Below are 26,413 nucleotides of genomic sequence, written 5' to 3'. Positions count from 1 at the left end.
GCCCTTAAAATAGCATAATGAACAACGCGCAACGCGCCACTGACTTTAGACTAGTTTTTCTGGTCAGTGGCGCAATTGTTTTTTGAAACTGCAAAATAGCATCAGGGATGTGGAGACATTTAACCAGTGAAAAACCGGTACGCCACGGCGTGACCTTACACTCTACTTAAAAGCAAACATGGATAAAGCGCTCCCCATTCATATTTGCAGCAATGTCCCAAAAATATTGCTTATATTTTATTAGTGTGACTGCCCATCTTTAGGTGAATTTTGGCATTTTTACATTATTCATCTTAAAAAAATATATATGTAGCTATTTTTTACTTGCCACTATCGCATTTGGCTTCGTTAATTTTTTTGTAAAATTAAAAAAAAGTGTCATAAGTAATTGACCTACCTGTAATTTCGCGAACGGTGCGGAAGACATTGAGTTTCTCCGGATCCAATGGCTCTATGTTGTGGTATACATCCCTATAACACACACGAAGACCATTCAAAACTGATGAACCTTTTCTTTATAACTTTTTTAAAAATAAAGCTAATTTTATAACAAACTGAAACAACAAGGTTGAATTAGTGAGCATTAGTCAATGCATAAATCTTAAAAAGTCTGGATGATTTTCAGCACAGCGTTGGGTCAAAAATGAACAAACCCAGCCGTTGAGTTAAATTAACCTAGAAAATTTTTATATTTGACCCAAAAATGTGAAAACAACCAAGCATAAGTCAAATTACATCCCAATATATTAGGTTCATCCCTTTTGACCCAACACTGGGTTATAAAAAACAACCCGTATTGTTTTTTTAGAGTGAATGAATAATGCCTCTATAATATAAATGAATTCTGGGCAGTGCCTGGTGAGCCTATCAATGCCAGTATGCTGAGTTTTTATTCTTCATGCAGGTCTATCAAGCAGTACAGCAGCTTTTAAAAGCACCATTGAGCTGGAGACCTTCGGGGAGGCCGTGTACTGTACACAACACCTGCTGATGCAGCATGAGTGAGTACGTGTGCACTGGGAATACATATCTGCACTCCATATAACAGTTTGCGTTGCAGATGATGTCACATGTATCAGAACCGGTGTGTGCGTGTGTGCACATGGCTTTCCCTAGAGTATGTGCCGGCATGCCACGGCTCCCGGTCCTGGATTTCTCTTTAAAAGCAGAGTCAGCTATCTGGGGTTAAAGGGCTGGCCGATCAGGCGCTACGGTGTCACAAAGACGCCACCGGGGGGGACAGTCAACCAGAGGTCAAATGACTTCTTGACAACATGACAATCCAATATTTTTTATTTTCTCCCAGCACTTACAGAGAAAAGTGTCCTGTGCGTCTCCTGTATAAAAGCACATTAACTGCGGCAGTGTTTAGAGACCCTGTCTAAGTCAGCAGTTGGCACAGAGGTCTCATAGGTCTTTCTACACCCTCAAAATTTGCGTCCTTTACACTCTTTTTACGCTGCAATGATGTGCAAGTTTATATTCCAGACAAATCCCTTTTTCCTCATTAAAGCTGTTAGCTGATGAAAAACAACACTATAGGTCAAATGGCTTTCGGCGATCCAATATTCAATATTCAGCAGTAAGACAAAATGCAAGTAACCCGAAAGAGCAACTCTCACCCTTTAATCCCTGTGATGAGAAACACCAAGTTGCCATTGATCTTGGTACAGTTGATGAATCTGTCGATGTTGCTGGAGTCGACGGTTTGAGCCGTCTGAAGACTGGCGGTGCCGATGCCATCACATGCTGTAACAGAACCATCACCTCAAACACCACAAAATCTAATATTTATAGTCCATGAAAGTACCAAATGCAAGCAACCCAGTTATAATTTTAATGCTGTAGTGGAAGATTTTTAAAAAGAAAAGTGTATACCTTTTGGGCATATATCTGTGCAGGGAATGCACATCTTGATCCTGTTTTCCTCCACCTCCATCTTGTTGCTCGGACAGGCTCTGACACAAGAGCTGTGGTCCACCACGAAGTTATCTGTCAAGCCACACGCAAGAGGAGAACAAACTGTTAGAAGCCTCTGAACAAACTCTAAGCAATCTCTGTGGAAAAGGCCATTGACATTTTCTAATGGTAGAGAAGAAGCATCTATCCTCAGACGAAACCATTAACACATCTGCAAGGACGCGTTGGGGACTGTGGCGTGAGTTTGATGGAAAGGACCCATTTCTGCTGGTGTCTGGGCGGCATGGCATACATCACTCGTGAGGAGAGAGCTACAGTGAGGGCCAGATAAAATAAGATGGAGCTCTCGCAAGCGAACATCTATTTTCATGACAAACTCCTAAACTGTGCGCTAACCGACATCATGCTGTTGGTATGGATATCTGGTGTTTAGGTTTGTTGCATATAAAAAGTCCATCTAATCACCCCCTTAAAGTTTTGCAAGATAAGATAAATGAGTTTTCCATGGCACCAGGTTAGGTTAATAATCTGCTCAATACGTGATTGGGTGAAAAACCCATAGATATGTATAAAGGCTAGATGGCTCGCCCGCGCTGCTGGCCAATTGAGTGGAACGTCTGCATTTTGGCGGCCATCTTACAACAGGGCGCTCGCTCACTCCTAGCATTGAGTTTTAATGATGCAGGTACTTTTAAATGACCATAACTTGCTTAATTTTTTACCGATTTTCAAACGGTTTGGTTTATTATAAACGTCAAAGATGTAACTATGACACTGCATACCTATACTAAAAATATATAAAAAAATCATGAAACATGTCAAAGCATCCAGTATTATAGCCACGTTAATAACGTTTGTAAAAAACCAAACCGTTTGAAAATCGGTAGAAAATTGAGCAAGTTATGGTCATTTAAAAGTACCTTCACCATTAAACTCAATGCTACGAGTGAGCGAGCGTCCTGTCGTAAGATGGCCGCCAGGTGATGCCATTAGGGACTCAGCGGTAAGCCATCTAGCCTTTATACATATCTATGGAAAAACCAACCCTCATTTAGACACCGAGAGTAACATGACAGCCAAGAGAAACATTGCCGTTCCCATTGGCCTTGTGTGACTGTGGAGGGCGGTCTGGGTGATGGGACTGGTGCCTGAGTACTTCACAATAACATTCATCATGGACAGAGTACTGAAGTGGGCATCTCTCAGTGTGCAAACCCTTCATTCTGCACCAGTGACAGCTCAGCGAAGGGGAATAATGGAGCTCGCACTCACCTATCATCTAGCCATCACTGTTATCATAGCACCCTTTCATTCTGACCCTCTATTTTTTTTTCTTCCTGTCTCTATTCACTCCACTTCAATACAGCCAGGTTAGGTCACAGGAAACGTTCATTGATTCAATGAAAAGTACAGAAGATCTCTCTCTCTATAATTACAGCTCTCTCTCTCTCTCTCTCTCTCTCTCGTTTATTCTTACTACATATTCTTTTAATTTTCTTTCACTTTTTATTTCCATACCTTTTTGCGTAGTATTCCATTCTTTCTTTTTTGCTTTAAAGTTATTTCTTTTTTATTGCATTCTATTTCCTGTCCTTCGTTCTGCTTTTATTTCCTTTCATCTTTTTTGATTTCTATTTCTTCCTTCATTTTGCTATTTTATTTATGTTTTGCTTCTAAAATATTTCCTTCATTTTTGCATTTTATTTTATTTCCTTTCCTTTTTTTTTTACTTTATTTTCCGCTGTCTATTTTCTTCCTTCTTTTTAGGTTCTTTCTTTCTTTTTCACTTTTAATTTTTTTCCTTTTTTTGATTTCCTTCTTTATTGCTATATATTTCTTTTTCTTTCCGTCTCTTCTCCCTTTTTTTGCTTTTTACTTTCTTTTAAACTTTTTCTTTTCTTTATCCTTTTTGCTTTCTGTTTTCATCCTTAGTTATTTCTCTTTCTATTTCCTTCCTTCTTTTTTACTTTTTTTCATTTAACTTTCTTTTCCGCGGTCTATTTCCTTTGTTCTTTTTTGCTTCTTTCTTTCTTTTTCACTTTTAATTTCCTTCGGATTTTTTATCTCCTTCTTTTTGTTGTCTATTTCCTTCATTTGTTTTTGCTTTTCTATTTCCTTCATTTATTTTTTATTTTTCTTTCCTTCCTTAATTTTTATTCTTTTTTCTTTTGATTTCAGTTTCCATTTGTATCACTTCCTTTTTTTTGCTTTTTACTTTCTTTAAAAAACATTATTTTTCTCCTTCTTTTTGCTTTCTATTTTCATCCATAGTTCTTTCGCTTTCTATTTCCTTCCATTTTTTACTTTTTATTTTATTCCTCCTTTTTGGCTTTCTGTGTTCATCCTTAGTTTTTTCACTTTCTATTTCCTTCCTTCTTTTTTCTTTCTTTTTCGCGTTTAATTTCCTTCCTTCTTTTTCGCGTTTAATTTCCTTCCTTAATTTTGCTGTCTATTTTCTTCCTTTGTTTTTTGCTTTTCTTTTCCTTAAATTATTTTTTTATTTTTCTTTCCTTCAATTTTTTACTTTTTATTTTCTTCCTCCTTTTTGGCTTTGTTCATCTGTTTCCTTAGTTTTTGCTTCTGTTTCCTACCTTCCTTTTTAGATGTTTTTTTTTCCTTTTTCTTTTTTACATCCTCTTTGCTTTCTATTTCCATCCTTAGTTCTTTCACTTTCTATTTCCTCCCTTCTTTTTGCTGTCTATTTCCTTTCTTTGTTTCTGCTTTTCTATTTCCTTAATTTGTTGTTTTGTTTTATTTCCTTCTTTTTAACTATTTACTTTTTTACCTTTTTGTTCTTCCTTTGTTTTTTTGCTTTGAATTTCCTTCCTTCTGTTTGCGTTAAATTTCCTTCCTTCTTTTTGCTGTCTATTTCCTTTCTTTGTTCCTTCCTTTATTTTTTTTTCTTTCCTCCCTTAATTTTTATTATTTTCTATTTTTCTTTCTGCTTCCTTAGTTTTTGCTTCTGTTTTTTCCTTCTTTTTTGATTTTTACTTTCTATTTAACTTTTTCTTGTCTTCATCTTTGTTGCTTTCTATTTCCATCCTTAGTTCTTTCACTTTCTATTTCCTCCCTTCTTTTTGCTGTCTATTTCCTTCCTTTGTTTCTGCTTCTCTATTTCTTTCCTTTATTGTTTTGTTTTATTTCCTTCTTTTAACTATTTACTTTCTTCCTTTTTTTTTTTTGCTTTTTTCCTTCCTTTGTATTTTGCTTTGTATTTCCTTCCACCCTTTTGTTTCTTTCTTCCCTCGTTTCTTATTTACTTCCTTTCTTTTTTCGGTCTGGATCACTGCCAGGAACAAGAAAAAACTAGACTGGGTGTTAATAGGGAAACAGAGGTCAGCACCAGAAATGAGACTCAGCAGATATGATCACCCCTGAGACTTCATGTGTGGACCTCACCATGTCAAAAACCTCAGGAGCGCGAGGACTCAGGTGCAGCCGATACGCCTCGTTTACGTTTAATCTGAAACATGCTTACATGCCTTCCCGTGTGCTTTTCGATGTGCCACCTGGTATCCATTTATGTGTCCACAGCTAAAATAGTGTATAAGCATCATGTTCGGTTTCACTTACGTGGGCACTTTTTGACACAGAATGCACCGTAGGTGTATTTGGCCCGTGGGTTGTGCTCCAGCTGAAATGTGGTGGGGTTGTAGACGAAGGGCTGTGGGCATTGGGTCACACATGCGCCGCTGTCATTGAAGTTTGTGCAGGCCTGGACAAAAACAAACAACATTATTGACATAAATATGCACTTAATAATGAAAGATCTGGCTGCAAAACTGTATATTATACTCTTACAGTGTCGTTTTGGGACATTATGAGTAAACTTAACACTTTAATATCAGTTTTGCGTAAACTAACACCAATACTACATAATACCAATAATGCAGTAATGCTTCTTATAAATAACAATTATACCTGCATAAAAAAAAATAAGCAAGCCTCTTGCTGTATGAATCTGATTTTAACGTTTTCTGACTGGAAATTGCTGAGATGTAAAAAATGAAAGGCATTGATCGAAATCCCAATGCAGGCCCCAAAAGTGCCTTTTCAATTAAAAGAGAACAATTGAGAAGTACAATATCAATGATTACAGCTGAGGATAACTAATTAAAAAACTGAGAGGTGCGATAAATCGCTTCTCGAAGAGCCGGAGGAGCGAAGAGCAGTATGAGAAGGCCGGGATGTGCCCAGGCAGCCCGCAACAAAAGAGCCACAAAGGTGTGGCCGCGTTCTCATTCACGGCAAGGCATTGTGGGAGGAAATGAGATTTTAATGGTATCTCTGGTGCAAAGAGCGTTTCCTACAGGGAGATTTTCTGCTCAAAAGCGAGTCATCTGTAGTCAACATGGGTCTCTTTTACAGACGTGCATATCACATCCGGACAAAAACTTGCAGATAAGGTGAGGGAGCTGGAATGTGTCTGCTATTACTGAATGAGCTCAACAACTGAGCTTTATGCGATGGCTGACAAGTGGACTGGCACGTTTTTGTGTGTAGTGTATGTGTGCATGTGTGTTTGGTAAAAATATGTGTTGCATACTGAGACATTTATTAGCATGCTGTGAGTATGTTGATGCAGAAAACAACATTCTGGGGCTACTGTAGCTTACTAAACAGCTGTGTTTATTTCATGCAAAAGCTTGAGTCTTATTCACTATATAGTTTAACCCCTTAACCAGGCTCCTGCACAGCTTAGGAGATGCCATCTTTGAATAGCAGATTGTCCTCCTGTTGTCAACCGAAGTCAGGTGATACACGACTAGCGGACCCAAACCCAAAGCATCGATTAGTGGTCGATTATTTACGGCAATGCCTAGGTTGCATGGGGGTTGAGTAGGAAGGATAATGCAGACATACGAAGCAGTCAGTGTCCTTTGGGCCCGAACAACCTCCGGCACACTCGCGGTGACAGCAGTCACTGACGTACGGCCCAAAACAGCGACCATCACACTGCTCGGCACATACTGTCTTTGTCACTGAAACACACAGAGAGAAAGGTTATTTGTAAAAGATGCATTATTTATAACAGGAAAAAAGTATAATAAGTATAATTTTCAGCCGTACCGTAAGTAAACAACGCCCTGGCCAAGGGGAACATGTGGAGACATGTGGTCTCTTAGCTACCGCAAAACTGCTTTCTCTTTCTGCTAGCGATGTTCACAGTAATGAACACAGCCATTTACAGTAATTTCTACCATATGGCATGTAAAATGCATCTCCAGCGTACTCGCTAAATGAGCTTGGGAATGATTTCTAAAATAAGGCCAGAAAAATGGTTCACGCAAGCATGCACTTGTAGATACAAATGCTCGGCCAACCATGTGCACTGTCCTGTTAAACAAACTTCATGCTTGTGTTGCTTTGGCCATAACAAACTTATTACTCAGTGAGTTACAGAATTACAGAACCCAGTGTGTTATTATATTATATATATTATATCAGGTTATCTATGAACATCTTAACAAAATAGCTAAGGACAATTTTCTTTAAACTGTTGCTCCACCATGACAGTTTTCCTAAAAGCGGAGTAAAATGCAAAGGTGCTTAAAAGGTTCATAACGATGCCATAGAAGAACTAACTTTTTATAATCTGAAGAACCTTTTTTTCTTCACAAAGAAACAGAAAGGTTCCTCAGATGTTAAAGGGTCTTTATGAAACCGTTTAGTCAGAAATGGTTAATGGCTTCTGCGTCATAAGGCATCTTTATTCTCAAGAGTGTTGGAGATGAGTTTATGATATACTTTGCCTATCAGTATATGATGTATAATGATGTAACTGGATTTCCACAGCATCATTTGTATGTTCATGCGTGTTCAAAGAAAATAAACTCTTATTCACGCGTATTAAAATGTTATCAAGAGCTCATCATGCTCTCGTAGTGTGACAGGATTCAGATGTACTTGTAAAGCTGACATGAAATTTCAATCAGCAACATCATTGTCCAATGTGAGACACTACACCCATACAGGGATACATTTTTTTATAGGTTTGTATAATTTTATGGGGGTGCCTTCTGTATGACCTCCTATTAATAGTCACAGCACATCACTATCTGAAACAGTAATGTTATGAAAATCAAATTCACACCTTGCAACCCAGTCATGGTGATGCAACACGGGATAACTTAAAAAAAGTTTTGCCTCTCTGCTCACCATCACATCCTTGTTGTTTATGAAGACATCATGATTTATTTATAAGAGAGTTCACATTTTCACCACATTATTATATGAGAGACATACATAAAAGTTTTTTATGTGCATAGATTGAAAGTTGACCTTCCTCTGTAATACCACTCCACCGCTGCCATTGACAGCAGAGCAAAGCCATTACCGCACAGAGGCCAAATGGTGTACTGTATTTTATAAACATTTTACTGAACCAAAGAACGACTCAGACGAGCAATTGCATGTATTCATTTACCATAAAACACCCATCTCCATATACACGATCAATCTGATTCACAGAGTGCTATAAAACTAAATCCTCCAAGAAATTCATTAGTGACCTAACAGCCGTGTTTTATAGCGCAGCCACATTTTAGGCCAAAAAGCGTTACTTTTATTTAGATATAATCCCAATTTAGCAATTTACAAATTAATGCCGGATGTAATTATGCTCGGAAAAGATCACTATTTGAATAGAATAGATTGAAATATTTACTCTGTAACCACTGAGTTGAATAGAAATGAAGATTTAACTTCGCTAAAATGACAGCTAAACAAATGCTCAATTCAAACAAGAACGTTTAATGTGCTCAACTTTGTGAAATAGCTTCATTAGTGTAAAAGGAAACTCTATTTCACAGTTGCACAGTTACTCCATTACTTCATCCTTATCATTTGGGCAATTAAGGCTACTCAAGCTAGGCGTCTGGGAGCGAGGCGAGCTGCGGATTTAACCACTGTTCCACTCAACGGTGAGTGAACAGAGGTGAGGAGGGTGAGGTAAGAGAAAAACACAGTAAGATGTATCTGGTACAGAGCAGTGACATATCGTATCTTTGTGCAAGAAGTGCAAATGCTTATGACTAAATGATCTAAATGAGATTAGAATACATGAGAGAGAGAGAGAGAGAGAGAGAGAGAGAGAGAGAGAGAGAGAGAGAGAGAGAGAGAGAGAGAGAGAGAGAGAGAGAGACTGACTGACCCTCCTCTCTTGAAAGTGAATGAGTAAAATGACAGATTGTGTTGGCACCCAGATGGAGAAAGTGAAATTACAGGTGCATCTGCAGAAGAGAGAGGAAAAAGCATATTACGAATAATTATGTTGTGTTTGAGCAGCGAAAAGACCCGTATTGCTCCACTTGACCTGCCGAACCATTTTACTGTACAGAGAGGGCTGTAAAAATGATTGTCCATTATAAGAATAAATGGCAATATTACTAGGAAATACGAATTTCTGATACATGATATTTTTCCTGCAATTCAGTCAACTCTATATTCGGAATGGCAGTAAAATAGCTCTGCCCTGAAAACATGTGTAATGATATTGTTGTGAATGCTACACCATGTGTCTAACCCGTTTTCATTTGGAATATGCAGATGTTTTTGCTTTTGTTTTTTGACATTTTGTTTTCTCATTTTTAATAGTATCTGTCTACTGAGTTTGAAAAAAAAGTCATGAAGAAAAATAATAAAATTGACTATTTTTTACACATAAATATCTCTATGAATAACTTCCACATAACATAAGTAGGGGTGAGCATGCAGGGCAAAAACACATTGTTAGTTGTATCACAGGCCGTTTACATTGTTGCATAGAGTTGAGCGATTTGTTTTCTTTCCGTATTGTTTTCACGCTGCCAAAAGACGCTCTCCCCAGATTTATGGAAATGTTTAATGTTTTTCCATAGAGTTATTGATAAAAGAGTGTTTTGGTTGTATGTAGGTAAATTTTTTCATCATGTGTTTTTTTGATTTCTGAGTTGGGCGTGTAAGATACCAAATCCAATGCTATGTCATCTTAATCAGTGTCTTGTTGACTAAAACATCATTTTGAAATATGTCTGCAGCTCTTAGAAACTTTTTGGTGGGCTTGAAAAAATTTTCACCCCTCAGCAATAACGATATATAAACAGCTAACATTTCCCTAATTCTTGCCGTTGTTTTAAATAGGCTACACACGAATGATTGCTGGCTCTTATCAAACATTTTTTATATCAATATGAATTTTTGTCCATATCTTTAATATTGATTGAATAAGGTGATGTCAAAGATTAAAATCATAATGAAATGAATGGCTAAAATCAGACTTTGATTTTCATTATCTCAGAATTAGATTTTGAGACTTTAGTATGTTTTTTTTAGACTGGGTCACATATAAAAATGTTTTTTTTTTTTATCATAATTGTGCTGCTTTTCTCACATATTTGTATTAATTTATAATTGAACTATGGTTAGATGAGGGGTGAATAGTGTATAAAAAAAAACTTCAAGTATATAGACAAAATAGTATTGAAATATTTGCCTGCAAACTTAATTTTTAGCAAGTGTTACAACTAACCCCCTGCCTGTTACAATTAACCCCACCTATGGGGTAAGTTGTAACGTTTGCACTTCTGTCACTTTTGGTGTAATTGTCCAAGAATGGTAAGTAATAGAAACAAACTTCAAATGTTCATTTGTAGCAGAGATGCGTGTGTTGCTTGTGTAAAAATATAATTAATCAAACTCAAATATTTTTTGAATGATTATGCCAAAACAAAAAAGCGTTAGGTTGTGCCCCGCTCTCCCCTACATCAGGTGTAAGCTATGGTAAAATGTGCTGAACGGCGTTGAAGCGCTACACACTTTCTAATAACCGGATGAATTACCTAAACAAATTAGCCACGATTTTAATCTAATAAACATGCAAGGGCAGGTGTTGTGAATGACAGACATTTTCCATGTGTGTCACCCTTGCATCCATCGCCTCTAATACAACATCATGCAATTTACACGCCACTCCAGTTTCCAATATCTTGAAAACATTGCTTTTTTCATATTTTAGCGGACAAAATTCAATATGGCATGAGTGTTTTGGTTTTAAAAAGGGATTTGTATGACTGCATTAGCGTGCTTTCCGATGCTGCGATAATGACATGTTTTTGACTTAGCGCTTGGCCGCGTGATAAGAGCATGTCGAGGGAAATCAGAGTTGCGATGTGTTGTGATCAAGCTTCTTGAGAGGAACCCTGAACGGCAGGCAGAAAATCGTGCTACGTGCAAGAGTTTTGAGGGTCCTGAAGTAATTAATCTCGACAGTTTTAAGTGCAGCTGGTTTCCGCTGCTACAGGTGAGAGTACAGGGAGAGTCAGGCTGCCTGCCTCTCGCCGCAATTATCCTGCATGGGGAGGGCGGCGACGTGCCGTGGCCTGTCGGAGGTGCCTTGAACAGGCCTGCGGATGAACTTGGAGAACTCGCACGTAATGGAATGACTCTCACCTATGAGTGGATGTATTAAATTCATGAAACAAAATAATTTCGGAGGATCAAAGTTCTTCATTTTGGTCGATAAATGAGGGCTTGGAAAGTAATATGAAATTAATTGTAATTATAGAAATTGTGCACTGGAGATGCATAATTTAAGGTGCGCTACAGTGATTTTACCACAGGCAGAGGATGTTCTTATTAGCATATTAAATATATGGCAGATAAATTACTATATCACTAATAAAAAACAAACATCAGTTTATGGATGCAGTCACTATTGACACTCACAACTTTGACATTGGTTCTCCTTTGGTCCCCAACAGCGTCCATTACATGCTCTGTGACATCTCTGACCTGCAACCAGAATAAAACATTTACATTTATCCAAAATGACTTACAAGGTTTACATTTCATCAGTAGATGTGTTCCCTGCGGGTCAAACCCGTGACCTTTTGCTCTGCTAATTCAATGCTTTCCCAACTGATCTACAGAAAAACAAACATTTATACTACATATAATAATGAGAAACTCACTGAAAACTAATTGCATCATAAAATAGGTTGTCACAAAACTACATTTTATGCCATATTGCCTATTAAAATCTCCAACCGTGCATTTTACTATCCATAGTCATATTGTATATGTGACCCTTGGAAAACTAGGCAAAGTCTCATAATCAAATTTTGAGGAAACAAGCCTCAAAATTAGATTTTAATCATTCATTTCACTATGATTTTAATATTTGGTATGGCCTTACTCTGTCAATATTAAATATATCAAGGTCATTTTTCACACAATGGGTCTCATTCACTAATAATTGCGTAAGTTTTTCGTATTTATACGCACATTTTAACTTCTCACGAAAACTTTCCGCCTATTTCACAACACGTGTGTACGCACATGAATTTGTTCTTATACTTGTGTGTTCTACATGAGCGGCTGAGTGCACAAGGTTGGTAATTTGCATAAAACCAACGCCCAAACCAGCTTATTTTTATTTGGGAGGTTTTGTTGTCGCTGGAGGAAGCCAGTGCTGTCCACCGACCGGAGTAACATTAAATAATTATTGGATTCGTTAACAAATATGACATTCAAATATGACATTAGATCTGTATCTAAAATAGGACTGGGCATAGATTAATCTAGATGAACTCTTTCACCGCCATTGACGAGATATCTCGTCAATTAAGAGAAAACGCTTCCCCGCCAATGACGAGATTTTCCGTATTTCCGCAATACCGCTATTATCCACCAGGTACGCAACTTTTTAAACCCAGAAGTATTGCCCTATGGCAAGCGGCTGCATGTCCGTGTCTGTTTTAAAGATCGCTCTGAATGGGATCTTTATGAAAAGTCAGTCACAAAAATGGAATTATCTCTGCTTTTTGCTCAAAATGTGGTGTTTTTGCAGAAACCTACCCATATTCAAAAGCTGATTACAAAAGAACCACTGAAGGTATGATGAAACGTTTTTTTTTTTTTTTTGAAAGCAGAGATATTTAAAGAAGAACATTTTCTGGAAGGCATTAAACTTTGGTGAAAATCATGAAAAACACTGGCGCTGGCTGGCAACTTTTTTTAAAAACGCTGGAGGTGAAAGAGTTAATCTCATACAAAATAAAAGTTTTTTTTGCATAATATATGAGTTTGGGCTGTGGGTAAATATTATGTATATTTAAACACACACACACACACATACATACATACACATATATATATATATATATATATATATATATATATATATATATATATATATATATATATATATATATATATATATATATATATATATATATAATACATATATTGTTATATATTGTTTTTTTATTTATATAGAATATATAAAAATATAAATAAATATAAATACATATATAAATGTTTCTTAAATACATACATCAATGTGTGTGCATTTATATACACATAATAATTATACACAGCACACACTCATATGTTATGCAAAAAAATACTTTTATTTTGTATGAGATTAATCTAGATTAATCTATGCCCAGCACTAATCTAAAATAAACAGGAATATACGTGCATCTTCTTTATATGTGTAGAAAAAAAAGTAAGCTTTTTACTCCATTTATAATAATTTATAATATAATGTATATAATATAATATATATTAATAATATAAATCATGTATATTAATATATAATACAGAAATTATTATAATATAAAATATAATCATGTCAATTTTATATATCAACATTATTATGCACATTATAATTATAGCCTAATATTTGATTATTGCGTACGAGTGGTTTTAGGTTTACTTGAATTTTTATGTACATTTAGAAGAAATTTTGATACGAACGTTTTTGTTGAATCACGATTTGTTTGTGAAAACATCCATACGTATATCTCACGCACAAATTTGTGCATACGCATGCTTAGTGAATGAGACCCAATGTTCTTTACATTACATAGGATGATTTTATGAAGAAAACAGTAAATCACAAAAGGAGGGTCACATATACATAGTGTAGTCATTCATATTTGCATGGGGGGTATAGGTCATCATCTGAGAGTTGTTGCCACCTAAAAAACCAGTAAAAGCAGTGTATGGAAAATAATATAATGATATACAGTAATAATTGTGTAAGTAGTACAACAATACAAAGTTTAATCATTTAACCTCCTAAGACCTGGATGTCCACATATGTGGACATGAAATTTTTTGGATGTTTGCACCATAATACTTAATTCTGTGTAACTGGAACCTGTTATACACAAACATAGACAAATGCATTGCTTCATGTTCTTAGAAAACAATTTGGTTATTATATTTATTGATTCTACCTAACCGCAAAATAGCAGTTAGAAATCTGAAGAAAAAAAAGACAAACCAAAACCCGGGTCTTGGGAGGTTAAAGGAGTCCCCCTCCCTTGCCTCACAGTGCTTTGATCCACTGCTTGCTACACACCCACAAATCCAGGAGATCTACCCTCCTGTTGAGCATCAGAAAGCCTTATAAACTAATGCAGATGATTTAAACATGAATATAAAAGGTGCGGGACATGTGTAGAATTATGTATGCCACGAACCCAGATTGCATGCGGGTCTAGTCATAATGTTAAAATGAAAAACAGTGAACAGGATTGACTGTGATTCTGTTTTCCGACAGAACTTGCTCATCATTCTGTTCTGGTGATTTAAGAAAGAGCTCCTGACTGACAGTGCAATATCCTCACTGTCTTCCCCAGAGCTCTGCCTGTATCCTCACTGCTCAAGGGGAGACGCGCCGTATGGCTTTGCTACATTCATCTGCTGGGCTACTTGCTCTTTCTGCCACCCCAAGCTTAATTGACTGTTGGGTAATTGCTGTGTGAGCATGTCTGACTGATGGACTGTTGTCCCCTGTCTCTGTTCCACTTCACTTAAGAGTAATTATACTTGCGGATTACTCACTTCAACTACATGGGCCAGCCACTTTTGACTATTTCCCTTACTTATTTACCACCAATTTTGCCCTGGCTGGTTTTTAGCCTCACTGCTTTGGTTTTTCTGCCAAAGTCCTCTCAAATCCTCTTCACAGGAGTTCGCTCACAGAGTATTTTATATGAAATTCGGGAAGAAGGTGGACTCATTTCTTTTCTTAAAGAAATAGTTCACACAAAATTGAAAGTTCTTTCATCATTTTACACTCCCTCGTACACTAAAAAAGACTTGAGGAAAACTTGGCAAAGGCTTAATGAAAGCACTTAAATGTCCATAAATCCAAATATTCAGAAAGCTTTGTGTGATGAACAGATTAAACTTTAAGTATACAGTAAGCACCCAAACCACTTTGGCACTTGCAATCATTTTGGGGTGAATGGTTCCTTTAAATGACAGCACATACACTGTCAGAAACAAATGGGGGGAGGAATGGTCCCCAACAGTACGACTAAAAAGGTCCTAAAATATGTATCATTTACATACAGATATGTATACATTTGGTACCAATATGAGATACTGATATGTCATCGCTAGATATAAAGGTGTACTTCTTAAAAGGGTACTGCTCCAGTGACAGCTAGGGACAATTTGTTGACCATTTTTTTCTGATGGTATGGAAATAAAGGTGATTTAGGGAACATGCTCTTGGGTACATTTCACATAAGGAAGCAAGTTAAAGGACAAGTTCGGTATTTTACACTAAAAGCCCTGTTTTCAGATTGTTTATGATGAAATAGAACGGTTGACTGAAATTTGGACATATGATGCTGTCCCGAGAATTTTTGGTTTCTGTTGTATCACCCCACACTTCTACAATGGGTCTATAGGTGCACTGGAAAAATCCTTCCTAAAATGCATTAAACTTTCATTTACAAAGACGTGAAACTCACCGAGTGGTCAGGAGTGTTCACTGATATGCTCACACAAAAATCGCTGCAAAAGATGCTTTCCAACCCCTTTTATCGTAGTTTTTGTCCAACTCCATTGACTTGTATTAGATGTGCTGTGAGGTACGGTATTAATCCGCGACGGGAACGTTGTTTGTATTCTTGCAATTGGCAAAGGCGGATTATCGCCACCAACTGGCCTGGAGTGTCTATTATTCAAGCGCTCAACGGAAGAATGTACGGGTGTGAGGCGTTTGGAAAAATAGGTCCACAAGTTTACCAAGAAAGCTAAAACACCTGTTGGAAAGCATCTTTTGCAGCGATTTTTGTGTGAGCATATCAGTGAACACCCCTGACCACTCGGTGAGTTTAACGTCTTTGTAAATGAAAGTTTAATGCATTTTAGGAAGGATTGTTCCAGTGCACCTATGCACCCATTGTAGGTGGGAGGTGAAACAACAACCACCCGAAAAATCGGGCCAGCATCATATGTCCAAATTTCAGTCAAAACCGTTCTATTTCATCATAAACAATCTGAAAACAGGGCTTTAAGTGTAAAATACCGAACTTGTCCTTTAAAATCGTCAAAAATGAAAGAACACCTCTTCTTACATGAAATACTTTCAGTCTTTTGTGTTTAAATGAATCTAAATCAGGGAGAAGATGGCACCGTCACCTTGTAGAGGGCTCAAGGTCTTAATGTTTACATTGGCAATCAAGATTAGTCTATGCTTTACTGCTCTGAGCCTAATCTGAAGGTTAAATATATTGGAAAAAGAAATTGATAAACATTGGTGGAGAAGGGCAGGACTGCATTTTAATTGGTAAAAGAACATTGGCTCTTCAAAAAACCTCAAAGAAAAACCATTGTAAATAACTTAACTAATAAAAACTAAATACAATCAATGAAAACACCCCTACCTCAAAACTACAACAGATTGTGTGTTCATAGCTGACTACAATTTCTGAGACCTCTGATAATGGAAAATGGATTAAGGATTGATGAATCAGGGTAGGGGTGAACAGCAATCCCATTGTTTCTATTTGTGTCTGTTTCTATTTGGGGCGAAAGTACAATTTTTCAGAAAAACTTAATTTTAAAAGATAATGTTATAGACAGAGATATATTTTGTTGTGGGGTCAATAACTTACAAGTGTGCTCTATCAATACCAGGTGGAATTTTGTAAAAATGTAAAATGACTATAATTTCACTTTAAACATAAGGGGCCCTATCTTGCACCCAGCGCAATTGACTTTGTCAGTGACGCATGTATCATTCGTATTTTGCACCGGCGCACAGCGGGTTTTTCCCTCCACAGATGCACGTCAGCAAACTAGGGAATGAACTTGCGCTCCCTGGGCGGTTCAGCGCAAAAAAAGAGGCGTGTTCCGGCGCAAACCATCCCTGATGCTATTTTGCAGTTTCAAAAAACAATTGCGCCACTGACCAGAAAAAACTAGTCTAAAGTCAGTGGCGCGTTGCGCGTTGTTCATTATGCTATTTTAAGGGCGCATGCTTGACCATAATGTATAGCGTGCACAACGCGCACACACTTTGCATCTAATCTACACAGATGCAACAGTTATTTTTGCAAATCATAAATTGTTACACTAAAAAATATGAATACACAAGATAAGGGAAATCATAGTGGTGAGCATTGTGGTGATAGTTTTTATTTATTGTGTGGCTGCGTTTAAAAAATTCTCATGCAAATAACGATTCAAATATTTTCATAAGTTTGTTGTGTGGCTGTATTACGTTTATTTTATGTAAATAATAATTTAAATGTTTTCATAAGAAACCTTAATGTATATGAACTTGATTTGTAAGAGTACTTTGGGGTTGGACCTTGCTTGCGTTTCTTGGGTCCGATTTCAAAACCCCCAAACCCTTTCAGCGGTGAGGGTGGACGCAGCGATGTCCTCTGCTGGCGTCTGTGTAGAGGCAGATCCACCTCCCGTAACACGGCGTGCCCGATTTATGCTGGCAAGCTTGGGATTCCCCCGTCTCCTGACATCATTATAGCGCTTGGCGCAACGATGGGGATGCCAGCTGATGAGACTGGATATTTCCTCCCACGCCTGTTTAACCTACGCTGATTTGGGCGGGTTTCTCCTATCCCCATACAAAACAACTTCTCTGTCTTTGACTGCTCTTACAAGAACGTGGGTCTCCTCGGCTGTAAACCGCTCCTGGCGTACGCCTGATAAATCCGTCATAATAATAGCAACCCACCATGGAACTTGCGCCCTTGCGTTTAAAGGGAATGTTGGATAGCGTTCTGATTGGTTTATTTGACGTTACGCCCAAACCACACCTATGAATAATGAACCTACTTCAGACCAACCCCTTATTGATTTGCGCCCGGCGCAAGAGTTATTTCTCACGCCGGGAAAATAGCAACAGCGCCCAAGATCCGCCCACAAACTCACTTGCGCGTTGCGCTTCGCACTTGCGTTTCAGATCGTTAAAATAGGGCCCAAGTAGTGAATTGTTACTTTCGACCCCACCTGCAAGGATGAAAGTAACACACAGGTAGGTCAAAAGTAACGCATCAAAACAAGATAGATTATTGTGTTTTTATTAAATATACATGATGACTATGACCTTGTTAATATGTAACTGCAAACTTATTTTGTCATTTATCTTTGTAAAAAGATTTGAAATTACATTTTCATTTTTTAAATGTAAGTTTTATCAAATGTTTCAAAAGCAACCAACAGTACAAACTTGAATTGTTGAGAATAAAACAAAATTCAACAGTTTGAATACTATAAAAAAATAAAAGTAAATCAAATTAGAATAATATCAGTTTTCAACATATAAAACAGTATTAGCAGCGGGACAAAAGTAACAAATGTTACTTTCGTCCCGACAGGATCTCCTCACATTTAAACCCTATTTACTTTTATTTTGAAAAACCCTAACCCTCAAACTTAAGGATGTGTTAGAGCACTAAATAACCTGTAGATTGATCAGTATTGTAACACATGAAACAAGAAACACAATGCGTTATAAGAAAAAATGACCACTTTAGGAATTTACTTATCATGGTTGAAAACACCTTTCTGGATCTACACATGGAAAACGGTGAGTAAATAACACAATATTTCTTAGCTCTGTCAAGGGTTTGTGTGCTAAAGATGATGTCTTAGTTTGGGATGCAAATGTTATCAGGGCTCGTAGATAATCGTTTTGTTACTTTGGTCCCGCGTTACTTTTGCCCCAGTTATTTGGACAGGATTATTTTTACATAGGTAGGTGAGGTAAAGAGACATTTTTATCAAAGCTTCTCTGTGATTTTAGTCCCGTCCAAATGCTTCATGTCAGTAATCATTACAGACAATGTCAGTAAAGATCACAGCGACTTTTATCTTCTGTAAAAAGGTCTGGAGAAATTACCAGCTGTAAATATACATGTACATTTTGTCATTTCCTGGAATTTTGTGCAGTTTTTTTTTTAAATAAAAAAAGTGTTTAAAGAGCAGTTCCTGCATACCACGACACAGACTTAAAAAAAATTTTTAATCACTTCTCAGAGGCACCAAACCTTTTCTGAAACTGGCGTTCTCCTCAAACCAAAATGAAACGAAGTGTTTCCTCCCTGGTCCGATTTTAAGTTTTTCTCGTCGGCGTAATGTTGCGTGTGATATCAGAAAGCAAGATAATGTGCACGTGACGATGAGGGAGTTGATGCACTGCGTAATCGAGTTACCCCTTTCACTTGTGAATATTTTACTGAGATTTTTAACCCCTGTAAAACTAATCCCTTCCAAATAGGGGTTTAAGCTGTTGCAATGACAAAATGATTTGTGTCTATTCAGAGAGAACTGGGAAAACATGCATTTTACTCTAATGTTCATTTTAATATATTCCCAGCAAGCAAATTTCTGTTTAAAAGATGTCAGTGAAAATGCATTAGATGTCTAACCATAGCCCAAAAAGAAATGAATAAAAAAATTATTGGCAACACTCACAGGAACTGCTGCTATTGGACGGCACAACCAGGTGATCAGGACGGGCATTCTTCACAATGTCCTGCCAGTGGATGGTGTCAGCATGACACAGGAACTTGTTCTGGTCCACGTACACCCCTCCATTCAGAATTTCTATCAGAACACAAAAAAGAAACATGAGGCATATATCATATCCTGTTATTTGAGTGAAGGTGACCCTTATCAATGCTTGAGGTTGTCTGAAAACCAAAGACAACATACAACATTTTGATGTCTGCACACGGTGGCTCATTTTGACCCCCTAGTGTCTGTTGGACAAGACTTTTTTCTTAAACAGGTTAGTCAGCAAGACCCCCACTGCCCCCCAATTCCCTGAAATCCAAAGTCAGACATGACTGATGCTTCACAAAGAGGCCAGACAAATCCATCTCTTATTGCTTTTATTAATAAACATAATCTGTCTTTGTTTTGATTTTCTCTTCATTTTATTTTTAATTTTTTTCTCTCCAGCCCACAGAGAGACGGCTACTCTCAGCAGACTCGGATAGAGGAAAGGAAATAATTACATTCCCTGACAACAACTGATTCATCTCAGATTTGGAGCTTCGGCATTCTGGACAGCAGCACTAACAGGTTTGTAATTTCACATTTTATCTGCAGGGAGATGCTTCTCAATGCTTTGCCCTAATATGCATTATACTGTCTAACACGGATCACCGGATTTGGAACGAAATCAATCTGGTTTTTCCCCTCCCCAAGCTTTCACCAAATTTCCCTGTGTGGGTACAGCGGATGACGATGAACATTACGATCTTAATATTTCTCTTGAGTAATCCTCACATGCGTGGACGAAACAGTGGAGAGCTTATAGCAGATTTGCATTATTTACAGAACTGGATTTCTCTTTAGCGGCTGCATGCGATTAGTCGCGTGGCGCTACAACAGATGAGACATATTCATAGCCACGGGCCATCTGAAACTGATAATAGCCTAACAAAAGCTTGATTAAACTGTACTCCACGGATGATTGGAGATGTTGTTATTGTGTGTTTCATTTCTCTCTACAGGGCATTGCGAAACCTGTCGCTCAATGGATAAATTAATTTAAGCGTTGTTTCAGTCTGGCATGCTGGGAGGGATGAACGCAAATGTCTTGCGCTGTCCTAAAGGCAGGAATGAGAGAAACAAATAAACACAATGGCACGTAAACACAACATGGGGTTTTCAGACAGTATAAGCCATTGAAGGAAATACATGGTTGGTCTCATTATGATTAAAATATCATCACAGATTATACGATAAGAAGTCATGCGGTAAAGTTGCATTACTACATCAACCCATGTAAAACCAATCATGTCCAAATAGGGCTTTAGACAAATAAACAGATTTGCATTAGAAACATTTTATCATAGACTTATGGGCCCTACACACCAAATGCAAAGCGTGTTTCGCATTGCGTTCCTTGCATAATATTACTTGCTGGATTTAACGTTGGGTCAGGTGAATTTTTTCAACTTCTTTAAGGTGAATAGCATGTGTTTGCGGAAATCACGCTGCCCAATTCGTGTCATTCTCATTGCCAAGGTCGCGTGGATTTACGTGTGTTCGCATCTTTGCATTGACTTTGTATGTAGTCTACTCACGTGTGTATGCCTCATTAGAGTTAATGTGTATATGAAGAGTTTGGTTCCAAAACGTGATAAACGCCATTTAAAAAAGACGAGTTACCCCCAAAATCAGTATTGTATCAGGTCAGAATTAAAAAGTAAATTCTTAATTTTAAGCAAAATCCAATATCCGCCGTGTTATTCTGTCATCTTTTCTCCCTTTTTTCCAAAAACGCAATAAATAAATTTATTGGCATTGATAAAACTGTGGTGGTTTCTGTGGGGGGGAAGAAACATAAGCCACCAAAATCAAATAATTTACGCAAGATGCACTCGGGAGACGGAAAAATGTCGGCTGTTGCTTGTTCTCCCAACAGCATCAAGCTTCTGTCATGCTTACACATTGACCCCAGGGGATCTTATGAAAAACTTTCCATTATTCTACTCGGAGTCAATGAAAATCGAGCAGGACCAAAACATTTTACAGCTGATCGCTTTCAAAAAAGTTAAGCGACGACGTCCCAATGATAACAGCAGCAATGACAGTCTTCTTTATATGACAAAGTAAGGGTTTTGAATAATGCCATTAATGTTTAATCAGTGTATACCACTAGTCAACTAAATGAATATAACATGGCAAAAATAAAAGCACATTTATATACTGATTCAATAGATTTATAAATAAAAAAACTTGGATTCTTGGATCATGGATTTATTGCATTTTGTGAAAAAAATAATGTGTTTTTATAATAAATCTTTGAAAATCAAATGATGTATTTGAATTTTTTATGTTTTTATAACCTAAAGATGCGATGTGAAAGTTTGTAACAGAAAAGTTTTTTCATCTTGTCACTTTCTTGGTATAGAATATATATATATATATATATATATATATTAGGGATGTAACGGTATTATACATTTCGTGGTATTGCGGTAGAAGATTTTCCCGGTACCACCGTGGTCACATGATCGGTAAAACGTAAGGTCTTCCGGGCAACACGTGTAGTTTTTTTCCGGTCAAGTAAAGCGAGTGGAGGGACGCGGGAACTACAATTCCCATAATCCCATGCGTGCTACTCTGACGGCTCTCTACAAGTGGAGCGGCAATGGCGGAAGCAAAAGAAACACGGATTTTAAATCTGATGTGTCGAAAAAGTTCGCGTTCGCTGTGACAAGAAACGAGGAAGGACAAAATGTGATGGACATTCAAAAAACGAGTGAGTAAATCCGTGAATGAGCAGAGTGTGTATGCCGTTTCTCAATTAGAAGGTTGCAGCCTCCTTAGGTCGCATATGCAGGCTGCATCCGTCATTAAACGCCTGGTGTATTTAAGTTAACTGAGTATTACATTCGCAAGTCATAAGCGTGTTACAATAATATACGATTAAATAAGAATAATAGTCAACTTGAAAAATGTTAATATTTTGAAATAAGACGGTCTTCGTTACGTATGCAGCCTACAAATGCGACCCATAGAGGCTGCAGACTTCCGATTGGGAAACGCGCCCCTGTATTAAGTGAGCTGACCTCAGCTCTAAGTCCAGCTACAATAAGTAAGCAATTTTCATTTTTTACTGGGTTGTTTTTGTTTTCAGGAATTGACCCATCTTAAAACCCATCATCTTTTCTTAATTCTACAATCATAACCGTTGCTTTCATAGGAGTACCAAGCATTAGCATTAATTTTAATAATAATTAAAACTAGGTCAATTGAGGGAGTCACTCAATTCTTAAAACCTGACTGATTGGGAGTTGTTTAAAGTCGACAAACTAAAATGAAACTTAATTTTTTTGTCCTTTTTATGAAAATTGTAAACACTTCACTACACTTTGTACATTGTAATGTTCAGTCTTGTTTAATAAACACTTATGAGAAATTTTCCAAGTCTTCATTTGTTTTTTTTTCTTCCTGCAAAGTTTCAATAATTACCGTACCGTGGGCATCATACCGAAATACTACCGTACCGTGAATTTTTGATACCGTTACATCCCTAATATATATATATATATATATATATGTAACTCTTAGAGTTACAAATGACCTCCTATTAACATCCGATCGTGGTGAAATCTCAATTCTTATATTACTAGACCTTAGTGCAGCATTTGACACAATAGACCACAGAATCCTACTCAATAGACTACAAAACTATGGGCCAGATTTACTAAGCGCTTGCGCCAGCGTAAACCATCATTTTGGCGGTAAATAGCGATGTCGGAATTTACTAAAGACGCGCAGTGGATCATTAGCGCTGAAAAGGTGTGGTCTAGTTCTTTTTGCGACTGACCTGATTGCATATGCATTTCTAGGAGTTTCCCTTTCAGACGCAAACATTTTGGGAGGAGACTATTTAAATGATTCACGCAACGCGATTTACTAATGTTTGCGCATGTGTTATGTATGGCATTTGCGCGACTATTTAACGCCGAAAAAAAGCATGTCTTAAATCATTTTGCGCTCGAAATGGCTGCAATTGTTGTTGCTAGGAGGAGACATCGCAGAAATCAGAGACTGCATGGTAGAAGGGAGAGGATTTCCAGGATCATTTTACCAGATAAGTTCACGCGTCTCTCTGCCTTTATTTATCGGCCTGTATATCACATGCACCTGCAGGAGCATCATCTCTGCTTATTTGCAACCATGCGCTAATTTGCGCTGCTCTTAGTAGATTGGTTGGTCATTATGGAAATCAGCTGTTGCGCCTGTGTTATTTAAAAAGCGCTTTTTTAGTAAATAACCCGCAGATATCACCACTCCCATCAGCGCATTTTTGGAATTGCGCTCATGCGCTAATTTGCCCTGTTTAGTAAATCTGGCCCTATGTTGGTATCAGTGGTCAGGCGCTAGCCTGGTTTAGGTCATATCTAACCAATCGTTATCACTTTGTTTATGTAAATGAGGAAGAGTCATATCACTCCCTGGTTAAATACGGTGTACCGCAGGGATCAGTTTTAGGTCCTATCCTGTTCTCGTTATACATGTTACCCCTAGGAGACATTATCAGGAAACATAACATAAGTTTTCACTGCTATGCGGATGATACCCAGCTTTACATCTCCTCGCATCCCAGCGAAACACACACGTTTTCTAAGCTAAAAGACTGCATTAGCGATGTTAGTGACTGGATGGCACATAACTTTCTTAAGCTCAACTCCAATAAGACAGAGGTACTTATTATTGAACCAAATCGCTACAAACATAATATGTCAGATTACAAATTGCACATAGATGGCTGTACTGTGGTGCCATCTTCCACGGTTAGGAACTTAGGTGTGATGTTCGACAGCAACTTATCCTTTGATAGTCATATCGCCAACGTCTGCCGCACAGCATTCTTCCATCTTAGAAATATCTCAAAAATACGCCATATACTGTCTACATCTGACGCAGAGAAGCTTATTCATGCTTTTATGACCTCTAGAATAGACTATTGTAACTCGCTACTCGGGGGATGCCATTCAAATCAGGTCAACAAGCTTCAGCTAGTTCAAAACGCTTCTGCAAGGGTACTTACTCGATCTAAGAAGTATGACCACATAAGCCCAATTCTGGCATCTTTACACTGGCTACCAGTTAAATATCGCATCCAATTTAAAATATCACTAATCACCTACAAAGCTTTAAATGGCTTAGCACCCTCATATCTTACAGAATTACTATCAGAATACAATCCATCACGCACACTACGGTCGCAAAATTCTGGCCTATTGATTATCCCTAGATTATCAAAAGTGTCTAAAAGTGGAAGATCCTTTTCCTACTTAGCCCCTAAGCTCTGGAATGATTTACCAACCGATGTCCGAGAATCAGACACAGTCGATCATTTTAAATCTAGACTTAAAACTTTTCTCTTCAACAAAGCATTTGCATAATTTGTCTAGTAAAGGTTCTTAACTCGCAATAGTTATTTTCACGGAACAAAGCACTCACGGTCATAACACAGACCAACCAAATAAATAAATAAAAACCTTTTCTACATGAACACTTAAAATGAATTGCATTAAATAGTTTGCCACCGTTTGCCACTGAACCTGCATTAACGACGACAGTGGGGCTTCCGGCCTTAGTCAAACGGTTTGGCACGTATGGTCGGGTTGCGATTTTGGTGCTTTCGTGTGTCTTGTGAATAGTATGTCTTGTGAATAGTATGCCATACAGACCCGTTTGCCACTGAACCTGCATTAACGACGACAGTGGGGCCTCCAGCCTTAGTCAAACGGGTTGGTATGTATGGTCGGGTTGCGTTTTTCGCGCTTTCGTGTGTCTTGTGAATAGTATGCCATACATACCCGTTTGCCACTGAACCTGCATTAACGACAACAGTGGGGCCTCCAGCCTTAGTCAAACGGGTTGGCACGTATGGTCGGGTTGCGATTTTGGCGCTATCGTAAGTCTTATGAATAGTATGCCATACAGACCCGTTTGCCACTGAACCTGCATTAACGACGACAGTGGGGCCTCCAGCCTTAGTCAAACGGGTTGGTATGTATGGTCGGGTTGCGTTTTTCGCGCTTTCGTGTGTCTTGTGAATAGTATGCCATACATACCCGTTTGCCACTGAACCTGCATTAACGACGACAGTGGGGCCTCCAGCCTTAGTCAAACGGGTTGGTATGTATGGTCGGGTTGCGTTTTTCGCGCTTTCGTGTGTCTTGTGAATAGTATGCCATACATACCCGTTTGCCACTGAACCTGCATTAACGACGACAGTGGGGCCTCCAGCCTTAGTCAAACGGGTTGGCACGTATGGTCGGGTTGCGATTTTGGCGCTATCGTAAGTCTTATGAATAGTATGCCATACAGACCCGTTTGCCACTGAACCTGCATTAACGACGACAGTGGGGCTTCCGGCCTTAGTCAAACGGGTTAACACGTATGGTCGGGTTGCGATGTTTTTGGCGTTTTCTCCTGGTCCTGTAAATGGTATACAATATAGACCCGTTTGCCACTGAACCTGCATTAACGACGACAGTGGGGCTTTAGGCCTTAGTCAAACGGGTCGTCAGGTTTCATTTTCTCTTAAAGATCGGAAGGTGACCCTTATTTACCATATATACCCTCGCATTGGGCCCCCAATTTGCTAAATCCTCAACTGTGGATAACATAATTATGCCGCAATATTTAGTCTGTCTGGAACTAAGCTGAGTTAAACCACATCACTGTGTGACACTTCAAT

General features: G+C 38.0%; 1 protein-coding gene across 2 annotated transcripts in view; it reads right to left on the bottom strand.

The window, feature by feature from the left end:
• The window catches only part of LOC135733466 (receptor tyrosine-protein kinase erbB-4), a 457,412-nt gene that overhangs the window by 115,530 nt on the left and 315,469 nt on the right, over positions 1 to 26,413 (bottom strand). Inside the window, exons 4-10 of one of the 2 annotated variants that reach the window (XM_065252090.2) lie at positions 19,651 to 19,782; positions 11,626 to 11,691; positions 6,784 to 6,902; positions 5,494 to 5,635; positions 1,879 to 1,992; positions 1,623 to 1,767; positions 398 to 471 (exon numbers count right to left, since the gene is read on the bottom strand). In XM_065252090.2, the coding sequence (XP_065108162.1) occupies positions 398 to 471; positions 1,623 to 1,767; positions 1,879 to 1,992; positions 5,494 to 5,635; positions 6,784 to 6,902; positions 11,626 to 11,691; positions 19,651 to 19,782 (792 nt within the window). The remainder of the gene's footprint in view (positions 1 to 397; positions 472 to 1,622; positions 1,768 to 1,878; positions 1,993 to 5,493; positions 5,636 to 6,783; positions 6,903 to 11,625; positions 11,692 to 19,650; positions 19,783 to 26,413) is intronic. The other variant, XM_065252091.2, reaches the window with a different exon arrangement.

This window comes from Paramisgurnus dabryanus, chromosome 15 (assembly GCF_030506205.2).
Source record: "Paramisgurnus dabryanus chromosome 15, PD_genome_1.1, whole genome shotgun sequence".
In the NCBI taxonomy this organism is placed as follows: domain Eukaryota; kingdom Metazoa; phylum Chordata; class Actinopteri; order Cypriniformes; family Cobitidae; genus Paramisgurnus; species Paramisgurnus dabryanus.
The sequence above is the reverse complement of the archived record's forward strand: the minus strand, read 5'-3'. Positions and strand labels throughout refer to the sequence as shown.